Source organism: Mercenaria mercenaria, unplaced genomic scaffold (genome assembly GCF_021730395.1).
Source record: "Mercenaria mercenaria strain notata unplaced genomic scaffold, MADL_Memer_1 contig_2791, whole genome shotgun sequence".
Lineage (NCBI taxonomy): Eukaryota > Metazoa > Mollusca > Bivalvia > Venerida > Veneridae > Mercenaria > Mercenaria mercenaria.
Genome location: NW_026460870.1, coordinates 47,287 through 60,293, shown reverse-complemented (window position 1 = coordinate 60,293; position 13,007 = coordinate 47,287). Strand labels below are relative to the sequence as shown.

Below are 13,007 nucleotides of genomic sequence, written 5' to 3'. Positions count from 1 at the left end.
AAAAAAAAAAAAAAAAAAAAAAACAACAACAACAACAACAACACCCCAAAAACCAACAACAACAACAAACAAGACAACATAAAAGATAAGAGAAATATTTGATTTGTTCTATACAAAAATTATCAAAACCAAAGGCAACATTATGATATGTGAATTGTCAAAAAAAAAAATTAAACGTATGATGTAAGTCAAGGAATTGATTGGTGAATGGAATTGTTGCTTTATTTATGCACAAAACTATATACAAAACACACCAAATCGCACCTCCATCAAGTCAATTATATATGCAAATCTTCAGTGATGAGTGAAACAGAGAAATAAGGACATCTTATCACACGTTTGACGTCGCGGAAGTGAAATAAAACCATTTCATAATTTTGGTATTACACGTAAACGCTTTTACGTTGCCGTCGTTTTAAGTTTGAAAGGCGTTGGTCGAATTGACTTGCTCTGAAAAGGGTAAATAAAGATTTAACAGTAAAAAGAGTATTTATAGCATATAGCTTCATAGTCCAACTTGTGACGTAATTATTACTTTTATCACATTTCTGTCTGATATTACGTCCAACTCTCAGCCATGTCTAAAAATCAGTGTGATCATGATAGTAAAATGTTTGTAATAGGTATGTGCATTTTTTTTTCGCATAAAACATGTAGGAAAAAAACTATAAGTCTATGCATGATCATACGTCATTTATCACGGTGTTCGATTTGTCCACCGAAGTTTATCCGGGACGTGACGTTCATTTATAAAAGAACAGGGAAACGAAGCTATAAGATATAGAGCAAAATCTCTACTATAAAAATGTATTGTGTATTCAGAATTTTTTACTAAACAGTAGTTACTTATAAATACAAATTCAGCTGTGTAAATGCGCTAAGAATTCGTATATGACACTTGGGTGACGTAAGAAGAATGTAACGTCAATGGAGCAAAATATGACTTTCCTCGGACGTTGCGAAATGATCATGACGTGTACAATAATTTTTACCATACCATCTGCAAGAAGAAAATATGCTGCATGGAAATGTTTTCCTTTTTATAATTAAGGATAAAAGTCCAACAGAAATTTCATTGTGTTCTCTGTACAACAGTGATATTGTATCTTCAATTAAAGGTTTTTGGTGTCGTTCATAATTGATAAATCTAGTTTATTGGAGATAAACAGGAATTTTTTCAACGATTCTTCTGCTACAGACCATACACCTTCTGAGATCATGAGCACACTCGGCGCAACATTTTAAATGCCTGCAAGGAAGAAATAATATATCGGGATTCCTCCTGCGACACACGATGCATTGTATTGGTACCCTTCCAGAATTGGGAGACATCTCTGGGCTCATGTCAGGGACAGCAGCAGCTCCTGCAGGAAAATATAGATTAAAGATCTTTCATTTCTTCCTACTACAATTATATGTCTTGTTTAAATATTTTAAGCAACATGTTTGATGGTACTGTGCAATGTCATCAATGGAAAACCAACAACATTATTGAATAGTTCTTAAAGACAATAGCAATATAGTTACTTTAATGGTATAGATTCTAGTTTGATGTAACTACATAATTAATATATTAAAAAAATAACTCTTTGACAAGGTGCCTTTCGTCTGATGACTTGTATGAACACCTTTTTCCCTACCTTGTTCGGCGTGTTCTTGATAACCTTCAGCCACTTCAGTGTTCCGTATCTTAAATTAAATAACAGTATATGTATGTTGTTTAAAGTTTCTAAAATATCAATATAGGAAAGCACGTTTTTTAAAAGTTGTCCAGTTGTGTTTAAATTTTCAAGCTAATGATACTGGTATTATAAGGTCTTCTATTTGACTGACCATTCTATTTCGCTTTCTTTCGCTGTTGATATCCTTTACATTGCCGTTTTAATTAGTTGCATGTAATGACAGAAGTCTGTCAATAAAATATATCAATGATTTAAGTTCAACACGTTCTTACAACAGATACCAGAACAACGATCCTATAAATGTTGAAGCTTAATAACCACATTATCTGCATCCTCTTTTTATTATAACTTAAATAAAGGTTTTTCTACTTTAAATAAGATTTGTTCATTTGTGCTTCCGTTTCGAGGATGGTGCTACCTTTCTATTAATAACAAAAGAAATTGTTAGAATAGCAGCCTCTAAATCATATTTTAAAAAGCTTACTTACGGAAACCTGCTGAAGAACGTTTATACGGAACTGTTCGATAAAGGCCTCGCCCTTTTGTTCACGCAAGAAATGACAACGCGGATACCAACGGGCATGTTCTGCCCAAGGATCCATCCTGTGTTCCCAGTTGCGGACTTCTCCACCACAATAGTAACATTTTAATATGTCGCCAGACCCTGAAATGCAATTTTGAAACATGAATAATTGCGTGGTACACAAAGGCATTTTTGTTTCATCATTTGTCATCTTCTACAGATATTATCAACTATCATAGCAGTTCCAACCGTACATACATCGTATATTTCTCCCTAGATTTTTTTCAAAACATTTTCCCTGTATATTTTACTCATTTAATTTTGTTCAGTTGTGATAGAGAGAAAAACATATGTCTAAGACTGACGAATATATAGATCGAGTTTCATCTATACAGCTGATAACGATTATCACTAACATCCCTTAAAGCGCTATAGGTTAAGCACACCCATTTTTATCGACTGGTCCAAATTCGACGGAAAAAATCATTGCATTTGTACATTTTATCAACGCTGAAAACGATTAATATTTGAACGGTGTACCTTTTATAAATCGAATTGTTTAAACCGTGCTAAATATTTGGAAGTATAGACATGTTTGTACATGACTATTAGAGATTTTCAACTTACTTCGACGCGGACTGCGGACAGCGGACTGCGTACTTACAGTAGGGGTTTTCTCAAAATATTTAAAGGTTCGCAAGAAAAAAGATACCTGTGGTATATATGTTTCTTTTACCTACATGTGTAGTTACTTTGCCTTCTCAGTTAGTGTATTGTGATAATTATCTGCTAATACAATACATACGTTTGAAAATATATGGATAGTAAACACTCGTAATCGCAATTTTCAGATATTTTTAGTTCATGTCGTATTTAAACGAGTCGGCTACATAAATGTCTACATGTAGGATTTCGACTTTCTACGACTTCGAGCCACCAGTGCAACGATAATACTTCATCTTAATATGTCCATGCATTAAAAAAGTCAACTTGAAACATGGATTTGAAGATAACGGCGATTCCTATAAAAAACAGTTTGGGTTTAATTTGTGTCCGTCCATACGGTCCCTAGACTTGTATTTCCTAGTAACAACATAAGAAAAAAGCAGTACAAAATATTATTGTGAAAAAAAAGATACATTTTGAATAAAACAAACGTCCGTTTAATTTTTGTTGCATAGTATAAATACCGTGTTCTCGTAGACTTCTGTACTGAAAAAGTCATTGTTTTTCATTAATTTTGATAACTGTAGAATGTTACATAAAATCATGAGAAGTTTAATGAAATATCTTAAATGATTTAGTTCAACAATGTCAAAACATACGGGAAGTTCTCATACATGCATCTTTCATCCCTGTCGAAACGAGATCCGATATATTACCATAATTTAGCGACAACATCCTGAATTAGTTCTGTATCAGCATGTTTGAAAATTAAAAAGAAAGAATATTCACTTCATATTAACATAATCTGATATCAGATTTTGAAAAATGATCAAGACATGCTCGATCTTGATTACTGAGATCACGCCAAGACTGAATTCCTGGGCTTCTGTTTTCAAAACATTTTGGGTCTCAGCTGAGTTTGATAACGAAACATTGTCATTGATATCAATATTGCATGTTAAAATTTAAGATTTAAATTCATGACTATTTTCAAGTGGCTATTCAGTATGGATTGGCAGTCTCAACTGGAATTTAATCTTGTTCAATCTAAAACCCAGCTGAGACCGAAAATTGTTTTGTGAAGAAAGGGCCTGAGAAGCGTCCAAGTTCAAAATTCCGATCATATTTCAAAAATGTTTTATGGCCAGTAAATGCATAGAATTGTCAACGAGATTATATTCTTGAATTAGTCAACTCCTATGACGCCATTTGAGCAATTCTGTGCAGTCATTTGATACAACAAGCTTTGAAGTCGAGACTAGCCTTTTATCATTATTTACAAAGCCTTTTTAGTCGAACACATGCATAAAAGGGGTATGTGTAGATACTTGTCTTCAGGGAACTTGAACAAAGATTTAAACTCATGAAAACTCAAGGTCTATATTGGTTTAAAAATTCATTATGTAGCCATCACGTACATCAAGGTTGCCTGACCGGGAAAACTGAATGAATTCAGTATCGTATAAAACTGAATTCGTAAGGTTTGAAATGGTTAAGAATATAATAATACCACGCGCGGCATATTTTTACCGCGATGCAATGTCACGCATCGTACCGTGCATATTCAAAATTGTGTGTCGTACAATAGCATTTCAGCGTCGCGCGTGCTATAGTACGAAATCCCATGCTCCATATACACTATATACATTTTTGATACCAAATATGTTGTTGTGATCCCCTACCGTAAGGGTCGGTGAACCTCTTGCGGCGCAGGGGAAGAGTGTCTTTCTCGATCCTCACCAGAAGGTCATTGGTTCAAATTCTGGTTTATAGGGTATGTTGAGCGTTGAATCAACAGCCGTTTTCACTGCTAGCGAATACTAGCTAGAACCTTTACGAAATTGACAGCAAGCATATAAATAAGTTGCAGCACTTCAAATAAAAAAGAAGTTTGCGATACAGATCCTCTAGCTTCTTGTTCATAAATACGGTAGTCGAAAGATTTGAATATGCATTAAATCAAAAAGCGATATAAAAGGTAAAAGGGTGAACAATTTTAAAATGCCCCCACACTGTTAAGAAAATATATTGGTAATTCATATACAATAAAACAGATATTTATAAATATTGTAGCTGTCTTTTCTCAGATATTTTAAATGAAAACAGTATTATGGCATTAGAACTGGATGCTAAATACTAGTATGCAACTATTCAATTATGTATAACTTCCTCATATACAGTTTGAGAAAACCCCTATAGTAAGTCCGTAGTCCGTGGTCCGCAGTACGCGTCGAAGTAAGCTGAAAATCTCTATTAATATGAAATAGACATTGACTTTCGCCCGTATATTTCTATGGGTTTTTTTATAATTTATTATATGACAAAACTTTACCTTTATAATAAAATCCTGCACGTGCGAAGTCTCTGTTTTGGTTTATGTTGTCAAAGGGACTAGTCTGAAAGGACAGGAAGCGATTTTCTTCGTGTGCATAATCTGTCCTATCATCATCATCGTGTTGATTTACATTTTCAAAGCAGATATCGGTATTTGAACTTTCATGCAATTGCAGCATCTGTCCATACTGAATGCGATGTTTACATGTTTGCGAATGGAAATTTTCTAGACTCTGCTCATTGTCAGTTATGTTGTGCCTACAGTGACAACTGAAACATTCAACTATTCCATCTCCAATATTAAAAAAAACCGTTATCGGCGAGGCGGGTTGGATACTCATTTGAGTTTTCTGGGAGATCCTGAAATGTTATGTATCTCCCCATGAAAGTTGACGTTGCATTATTGGCTTCACGCTGACGGTAGTGTTCTTCAAAGTTGAGCTGTACAGGAAACGTCCAAATCGTCTCTCTTACAACGAATTTGTCGTTTCCAGAAGACAGTCTTCGTTTCTTTCGAAGCAACGCATCAGAATGCTTAAACTTTGTTTTAATACCTCTTGTCCACACGCTTATACAAAAATATAATTCCAAAATCCCTGATACGAAATTCATGATATGATATAGAAGATACAACATTATTGTTATTATTTTCAAAAGAAGGTAACCCTATAATTACAAAAAGATTTGCACAAGCACGTACAAAGTCATGGGATCCCATAAATCACGTCATTCACACGTGATAGTTAAATATATAATACACTGTTCTATTTAATACTGACGACACAAAATAATGAAATTGATTATCAACTGCTTGGCACAAATTAAATTTCCCATGCAGCAGCAATTTATTACTCTAACATGTCTTGATTTTGCAGTTAAACAAAGAAGAAGGTAAAGCTCTGTATATTTTCCGATAAAGAACATTTGACGTGCGGACCGGTAAGAGAACATTATGAGGTCAATTATGACGTCAAGTTGCCACATTACGTCAAGATTATTACTACTTACTAAAAAAAAAAAACAACAAACAAACAAACAAACACTGCCCTGTGCAGGCGTGCATAAAACTGTGATATCTATTGTAAGAGTTTAACCCGGGGTATTTGAGGCCCATTTCTTCAGTTGCGTCTTTACAATAAAGCCTTGATTTTCTATCAGTTGAATAGTCACATCACAATACTCTGGTGCGCTTTTATGTTATTTTAGCAGACGGCCTCAAATTGTCAAAGTCTTTATTGTGCGTTTAAATCAACCTAGCGCGGCGGGGTTTCGCGACTGTCCACTGCATTATTCTGCAGGATAAGTAGTATATTCGGCAACCTGATTTAGTATTCAGTAGCCATCTACCTTACACAGTAACCAATGTAGCGTTGAATTTTAAAAATATAAACCTGAAATCCCGGGGAATCCCATGTTACGACTAATCGGCACAGACATAACATGTGTTTTTACTGGCTTTCTCGTGCGTTTTTTTTCCAAGGACGATATGGCGAGATTCATTGGTCCAGGGAGACATGCTTAATTTGCATATTCAGCGGCGCCGAAAAATGTAAAACGTTAGACAGATGAATATGTTTTAAAACTGTATGCATACAGTCATAATCATGGCATTCATAAAGCGTTACTCCCCTTAGATTTTCTTTACATAAATGGAAAACTGACAAGTTAAAAAGACATAGTTATTCCTCTAACATTTATTTTACTTCGTCCAAATGGTATTATCATAGCAGTAGGAGATGCGATAAATGTTAAAGTACTTTGAAACATTTACGTAATAACACAAATATCGTCAGCTACAGTTAATTTCTTGAGAGCGAACACTTTGTAGTGTACAAATAGATGTATGTAATAGCAATCAAGGGCGTGCGTGCGTGTGTGTGTGCTCGTGTTTAACGTCTTTTTCAACATTATTTTCAGTCCTATAAACGACGCTGTCTACTTGTAGCAGTGAGCACAATGGCGAACTTTATAGTGCTGCCTCACTGGAATATCACGCCGTAGACATGTGACATGATACCCCACTCAGTCACATTATACTGACACCGGGCTGACCTGTCCTACCACTACACTATCCTCTTAATATAAAGCGCCAAGTGAGAAAGCTACTAGAATCATTTTTCTACGTCTTTGGTAATACGCAACCAGAGATCGAACCCACGACCACCCACACTAGAAACGGGCGTTCTATCATTACCGAGGCGGTGAAGGGCGTCTGACCCTGATTCTGTTTAAAACAATTAATTCTAATACAATACAATAGATTACAACTGTATTAGATCAATTGCTCACATCATGTGAACAGGTAGAGCTATTACAAAGCATAAATGAGCCAATATGAGAAAACATTACGGAATTCAGGTTCTTTGAATGGTTCAAGAGAAGGCCAATGCAGAGAAGTCACTTCTGTTAGATTTTGAAAAGGACGCCATTTTGTCTTTTATCAAATCGTCACGGAGAACATACACCCCGCCCGAGGATCGAACTCGCGACCCCGCGATCCGTAGACCAACGCTCTCCCTACTGAGCTAAGCGGGCGGGTGGTTGATTATTTGATCACAGATATTAGTAGCTTTAACTCAGTATTGAATATGAGTGTTCTTAATTTATCAGAGTTTTCGTACCATTGTCTTGTTGCTTTTATAATGAATTGTACATTTAATCTAAAACATTATTACCGGATACATCGGATACTGAACATTTTTAGAGGTGTTACATTCTAAGAAAAATTTATTTGGCGATATAAGAGATCAGAGATAATGACATAAATATGTGTATTGATAATGTTTCTAAGCTTGTATACGAAACTTCATTTAAAGGCTCTGGCCTACTTGGCTAAGAATAATATTTCTTTTGAATTAAAGTTTGGTAACATTTTTAACTATATATCTTATTAATGTGTGTATCCTAAAGCTACAAAAGGAGCTATAGTACATATATACTAATGGAGATAAAATGACCCTTTCAGTTATCGGGGAATTACACTTGTAAATGTTATAGGCAAACTATTTTCATTGCTGTTAAGAAACCGTATCAATAAATGGTGTGAATCGGAGCATATTTACAATGATTCTCAATTTGGTTTTCGTGATAATCGTTCTACGACCGACGCTATATTTCTATTACATACAGTTATTCATAAAGCATTAGCCAATAAATCCAAACTTTTCTGCACGTTTATGGACTACCAGAGGGCTTTTGATACCGTTAATCACGATCAATTGTGGAATAATTTAATTCAGACTAGAATAAGCTGTAAAATGATCAACATATTCAAATCTATATATAATAAAGTTCAGTCTTGTGTTATGTTATTTTAGCAGGGCCACACGACTCAATTCAGTGGTAGTTTACTAGATATTTATTCCATTTATAAGTCTATACAATTCATCACATACTATAATGTCATTCTCATGGATATGGAACATACTGGAAAACACTGCAATAAAGTTTTGGGTCTGACAAACACATGTAAGCATAATAAATAAATGAATGATATCAAAGGATATCATGTTGATATCATATAGACAAAAGATATCAATATCTTTTAATAGACCCGTTAATTAATTACTTAATCACATATAACAGCATGTATATTACAAATAGGTACATTACAAGATATTCTTTAAAACACATAAAATACATATTCTCAATGATAAAGCATTATTCAGCCTAGTGGTCAATATATCTGGCAGAACCTAAACATACCACATATTGATAGAACCATAACTTATTACAGCTTAATCATAATCTATATTTACTAACATATATAACATGTAAATAAGCAACACAAAACATAACATGACATACCTTATGTGTAACACAAATACCTCTCTGTTTACTACATTCTACTGACATCTGACCTCACACAAACACACTGTTCTTTGTGCAATGCAGCAACTGTATTAACTGTGCTGTAAAGTTAAGATCCAAATATTCATGCAAGGTGTTAAAAGAACGGAGCGGCAGTTCGTAGATCAGCCATTACAAAAACAAGCGCCAATTCAAGAATGACAGAAGAACGCGCACAGGATGAATAAAACCGTTATTCAAGAAACAGCACTTAAAGAAATCAATCTAGGCAAGGCAATAATAAACTGCAAACCAAAGAAATAAATACCTGAATCCAAACAATCCAAACAAATTTTAAAACCCATGTAAAAACATTTGACATCTCTCAAAAAAGACAACACATCACTAGCTGTCATCAATATGTTCTGCGCAGAACTACTAGTCATGTGACCACACACTTCTACCAGTTCGACAATATGATTGGCTGAGTAACCAAGTAAACACGTCTAAAAATAACTATGCATGAAAAAATCATGGAAATGCTGAACACATTTCAATTACATTAAAGACCCGTGTCTAATTTGTCAGCTGAACATGTTTAAAGATACTATACAGATTAAAAACAATATATTAAATGTATATCAAAATAATGGCACTGCTACATTCTCCCCCTCTCCGGAAAATGATGTCCCATCATTCAATCTGAAAGAAATGTTAATTTTAAACTAAAAACTTATATATCTTAAATTTACCAGTACCCTAAGTATCAATAATACACAAAGCAAAAATATCATACTCAAAGTACATTAACTATCTTATCTTATCTATACAAACAATACCACTATGAATTGTTCATCTGCAAGAAATAAATACTGACATTCAACCTATAAACAGTTATGTGTATATTATATAGTACACAAAATACAAAAAAAAAATACTCTTTCCTCCCCTGCTCGAGAAATTGTGTCCTCACAATTCCTGTAATCATCCCCAAGCTTCAGCTTTGCGATCTGAAATAAAACTAATTATTTACTAAATGCTAAGTATATACTTCTATATATCTAGACTAGTTTAACCCCTTAATTATCTCAAAGTATATATCTATTTGTCACAATTAGATTTCAACTGCAACTTTAAAATTCAATTCGAGAGTTTGATTAAAACATTTAATGCCATTATTTAAACACTAAAACAGTTCATTCATATACTTTCAGTTTCAGTTAACACTTATTTCATCACTGCTTCCCATAATCTGTTTGCAATACTGACAGTATTTAAAATCCCTGATTCGAGTAGTTGGTTTAAAGCATCTATTCTATTGTCAAGAGTTCTACAAGTGATCTGATTCATGTGATAGTCTTTCATCCATTAAGGCCTTTTGAGTGTTCTTTGAGGTCTTTTAGGAGGCGGCTTTGGTGGTTTCTTTAAGTCAATTTTCTGTTTCTGTTTTTGTTTATTTGTTTGTTGAGTGTCAATATTCCCGTCTTCTGGCTTATGTACTTCTATGTCTGTCCCTCCTTCTGCTTTATCTAATCGTTTTCTTTCTGTCTCTTCATCTTCTGCTCGAATTACATCTGTTGCTATGTTGTCTGTCTGACCACTAGCATCCTCTATTTCTAAACCATCAATAACAACCTCTGTTTCTTCCTACAACAGTGTTTGTTTCATCTGCTGTACTTTCCTCTATTTCCACTGTTTCTACATCTTCATCTTTCTTTTATGATTTGTGGATGACACAAACTCAATATCTGAATCTGCAGACTCACTGTCTGTTTCTGTTCTACCAGTACTGGCTTTTTCTGTTAACTCAATCACTTTATCTCTTTCAGCAGCTGCTTCTTTTGATAATCTTTTCCTAGGCTTATGAATAGGCTTAACACTACATTCAACTTTCTTAATCGTTTCTTCTGTATTACTCTTGTTGGTCTCAGTGTCTGTGGTTCCAGTGAGTAGTAGCTTATTTCTATGTAGCACTTTTGTTGTTCCATTTGCTGATGTCACTTCATAAACGGGAATATTTGAATCTGGTTGACCTGTTACTATGTATGGTTGTTCTTCAAACTTACCTGCAATTTTGTGACGCCCTACATATGCCAGTATCTTAACAAGAACTTTGTCTCCTATGTTAATCTTTGAAGCCTTTGCACGCTTGTCAAAGTGTTCCTTATGTCTTTCACGAGATTTGTTTGCAAAGCGATTTACTATTTCTCTTGATGTCTCGAGTCGTTTTTGAAGATCCTCTACATATTCAGTTGTCGTTTGTTTTTAAATTTCTTCGTTGGCAGTTTCAAAAACCGAATCTATTGGTAATTTTGGTGTTCGTCCAAACATAAGTTGAAAAGGAGAAAATTTCGTACTTTCATGTTTAGTACAGTTGTACGCATAAACAAGAGATGATAAGTGCTTTTTCCAGTCTGGCTTCTTACTGGGATCTAACGTTCCTAACATATTCAGTAGTGTTCTGTTGTACCTTTCGGAAATTCAGTTTCCGCTAGGGTGGTAAGATGTCCTTCTTGATTTTTCTATTCCAAAGAGTTGACATAGTTCTTTGATAATTGTAGACTCGAAATTTCCTCCTTGGTCTGAATGAATTCGAGTAGGTACTCCATAATGGACAATGCAATTTTCGTAGAAGGCTTCTGCTGTTGTTTTTGCAGTTTGATTTTTTTCTAGAAATTGCAAGAGCTTGTTTCGTGAAATGGTCTGTTATAACTAAAATATTTGCTATGCCTCCTTTAGAAGGTTCAACTGTCAGAAAATCTACACAAACAAGTTCTAAAGGATAAGTACTGACGACATTTACAAGCGGAACACGTATGTTGGTATCAGATTTTCTACGAAGGCATCTGTCACAATGTTTCACCCATTTTTCACAATCTGCAGCCATACAAGGCCAGAAGAATCTATCTCTCAAGAGAGTCACTGTTCTGTCTCTGCCGGGTAGTCTAATTTCATTGTGTAGACCCAATAATGCAGTCTTTCTATATATTCCAGGAAGAACTAACTGTAAAAACTTTTCTTCATTGATGGAAATTTCTCTGTAAAGCACACCTCTAATGATTTTGAAACTGTTGAAACTTTTTTCATAATACTGTCCTCTTTTGTGAAATATTTCATAAGTGGAATTCTTTTATCAATTGTAGCTGTGACCCATTTTCCTATGTGTTTGTCTTCTCTCTGACTTTTTCTAATTTCTCTCATTTCAACTTGTGCTAAAGCTTTTCCTGGTGAATCTATTGCCTCGATGATGTTAATAAATGCTTAAGGTAATGTTTCAATGTAAGGCTTGTCTTGTATACAACTACAGATGGCTTTAACTGTTTCAGAATACTTAATTTCAAATATTCTCCTTGTTCATCTGTTGCTTTTTCAGAGGGTAACGTGACATGGCATCTGCATCAACATTTTTGTGACCAGGGCCCAGCTGTTCAAAACTTTAATAGGCGATTAAGCTAACGGTCGATTAACTTTTAGAGTTATATTTCGACTGTTTAGAAAACTTATAAAAACAAATGTATAGGTTAACTATCAAGAACACTAAACATATTTGCAGTAAAATTTAAACATCTTACTAGTCACCAAGACTAGTACTTTGAATCAAAATTTAACAGGCGGTTAGTTTAACAGCCTGTTAAAGTTTCGAACAACTGGACCCTGGACGGTGATGATGTCAAAATCATAAGCAGCTAATGCGGATGACCGTTTTTGACTGGTAGCATCTAACTTTGCGCTTGTCAATATATGGGTCAGCGGATTATTGTCCGTATATACAGTGAAATGATTTCCTGTTAAGTAGTCACTAAATTTGTCTGTAACTGCCCACTTCAATTCTAAAATTTCAAGTTTGAAAGCTGGGTAATTCTTTTCAGACTTTCTCAAACTTTGCTGGCATAGGCAATTACTCTATTTGTTTTTTTTTCAAGTTTCTGATAAAAGACTGCTCCATGTCCTGTTCCGCAAGCGTCCGTGTGAATCTCGAACGGTTTGGTAAAATCCGGGTAAGGTAAGACTGG

At 34.6% G+C, this 13,007-nt stretch overlaps 1 protein-coding gene across 1 annotated transcript; it reads right to left on the bottom strand.

Annotated features, from left to right (window-relative positions):
- Window positions 1-214: 214 nt before the first annotated feature.
- LOC128552422 (baculoviral IAP repeat-containing protein 7-A-like) lies at window positions 215-5,800 on the bottom strand. The gene is made up of 4 exons (XM_053533460.1): window positions 5,204-5,800; window positions 2,171-2,346; window positions 1,641-1,689; window positions 215-1,364 (listed from the first exon to the last, which is right to left on the bottom strand). Exons 1-4 carry the CDS (start codon window positions 5,544-5,546, stop codon window positions 1,153-1,155), a joined length of 780 nt encoding a protein of 259 aa, XP_053389435.1. The 5' UTR covers window positions 5,547-5,800; the 3' UTR covers window positions 215-1,152.
- Window positions 5,801-13,007: the final 7,207 nt, after the last annotated feature.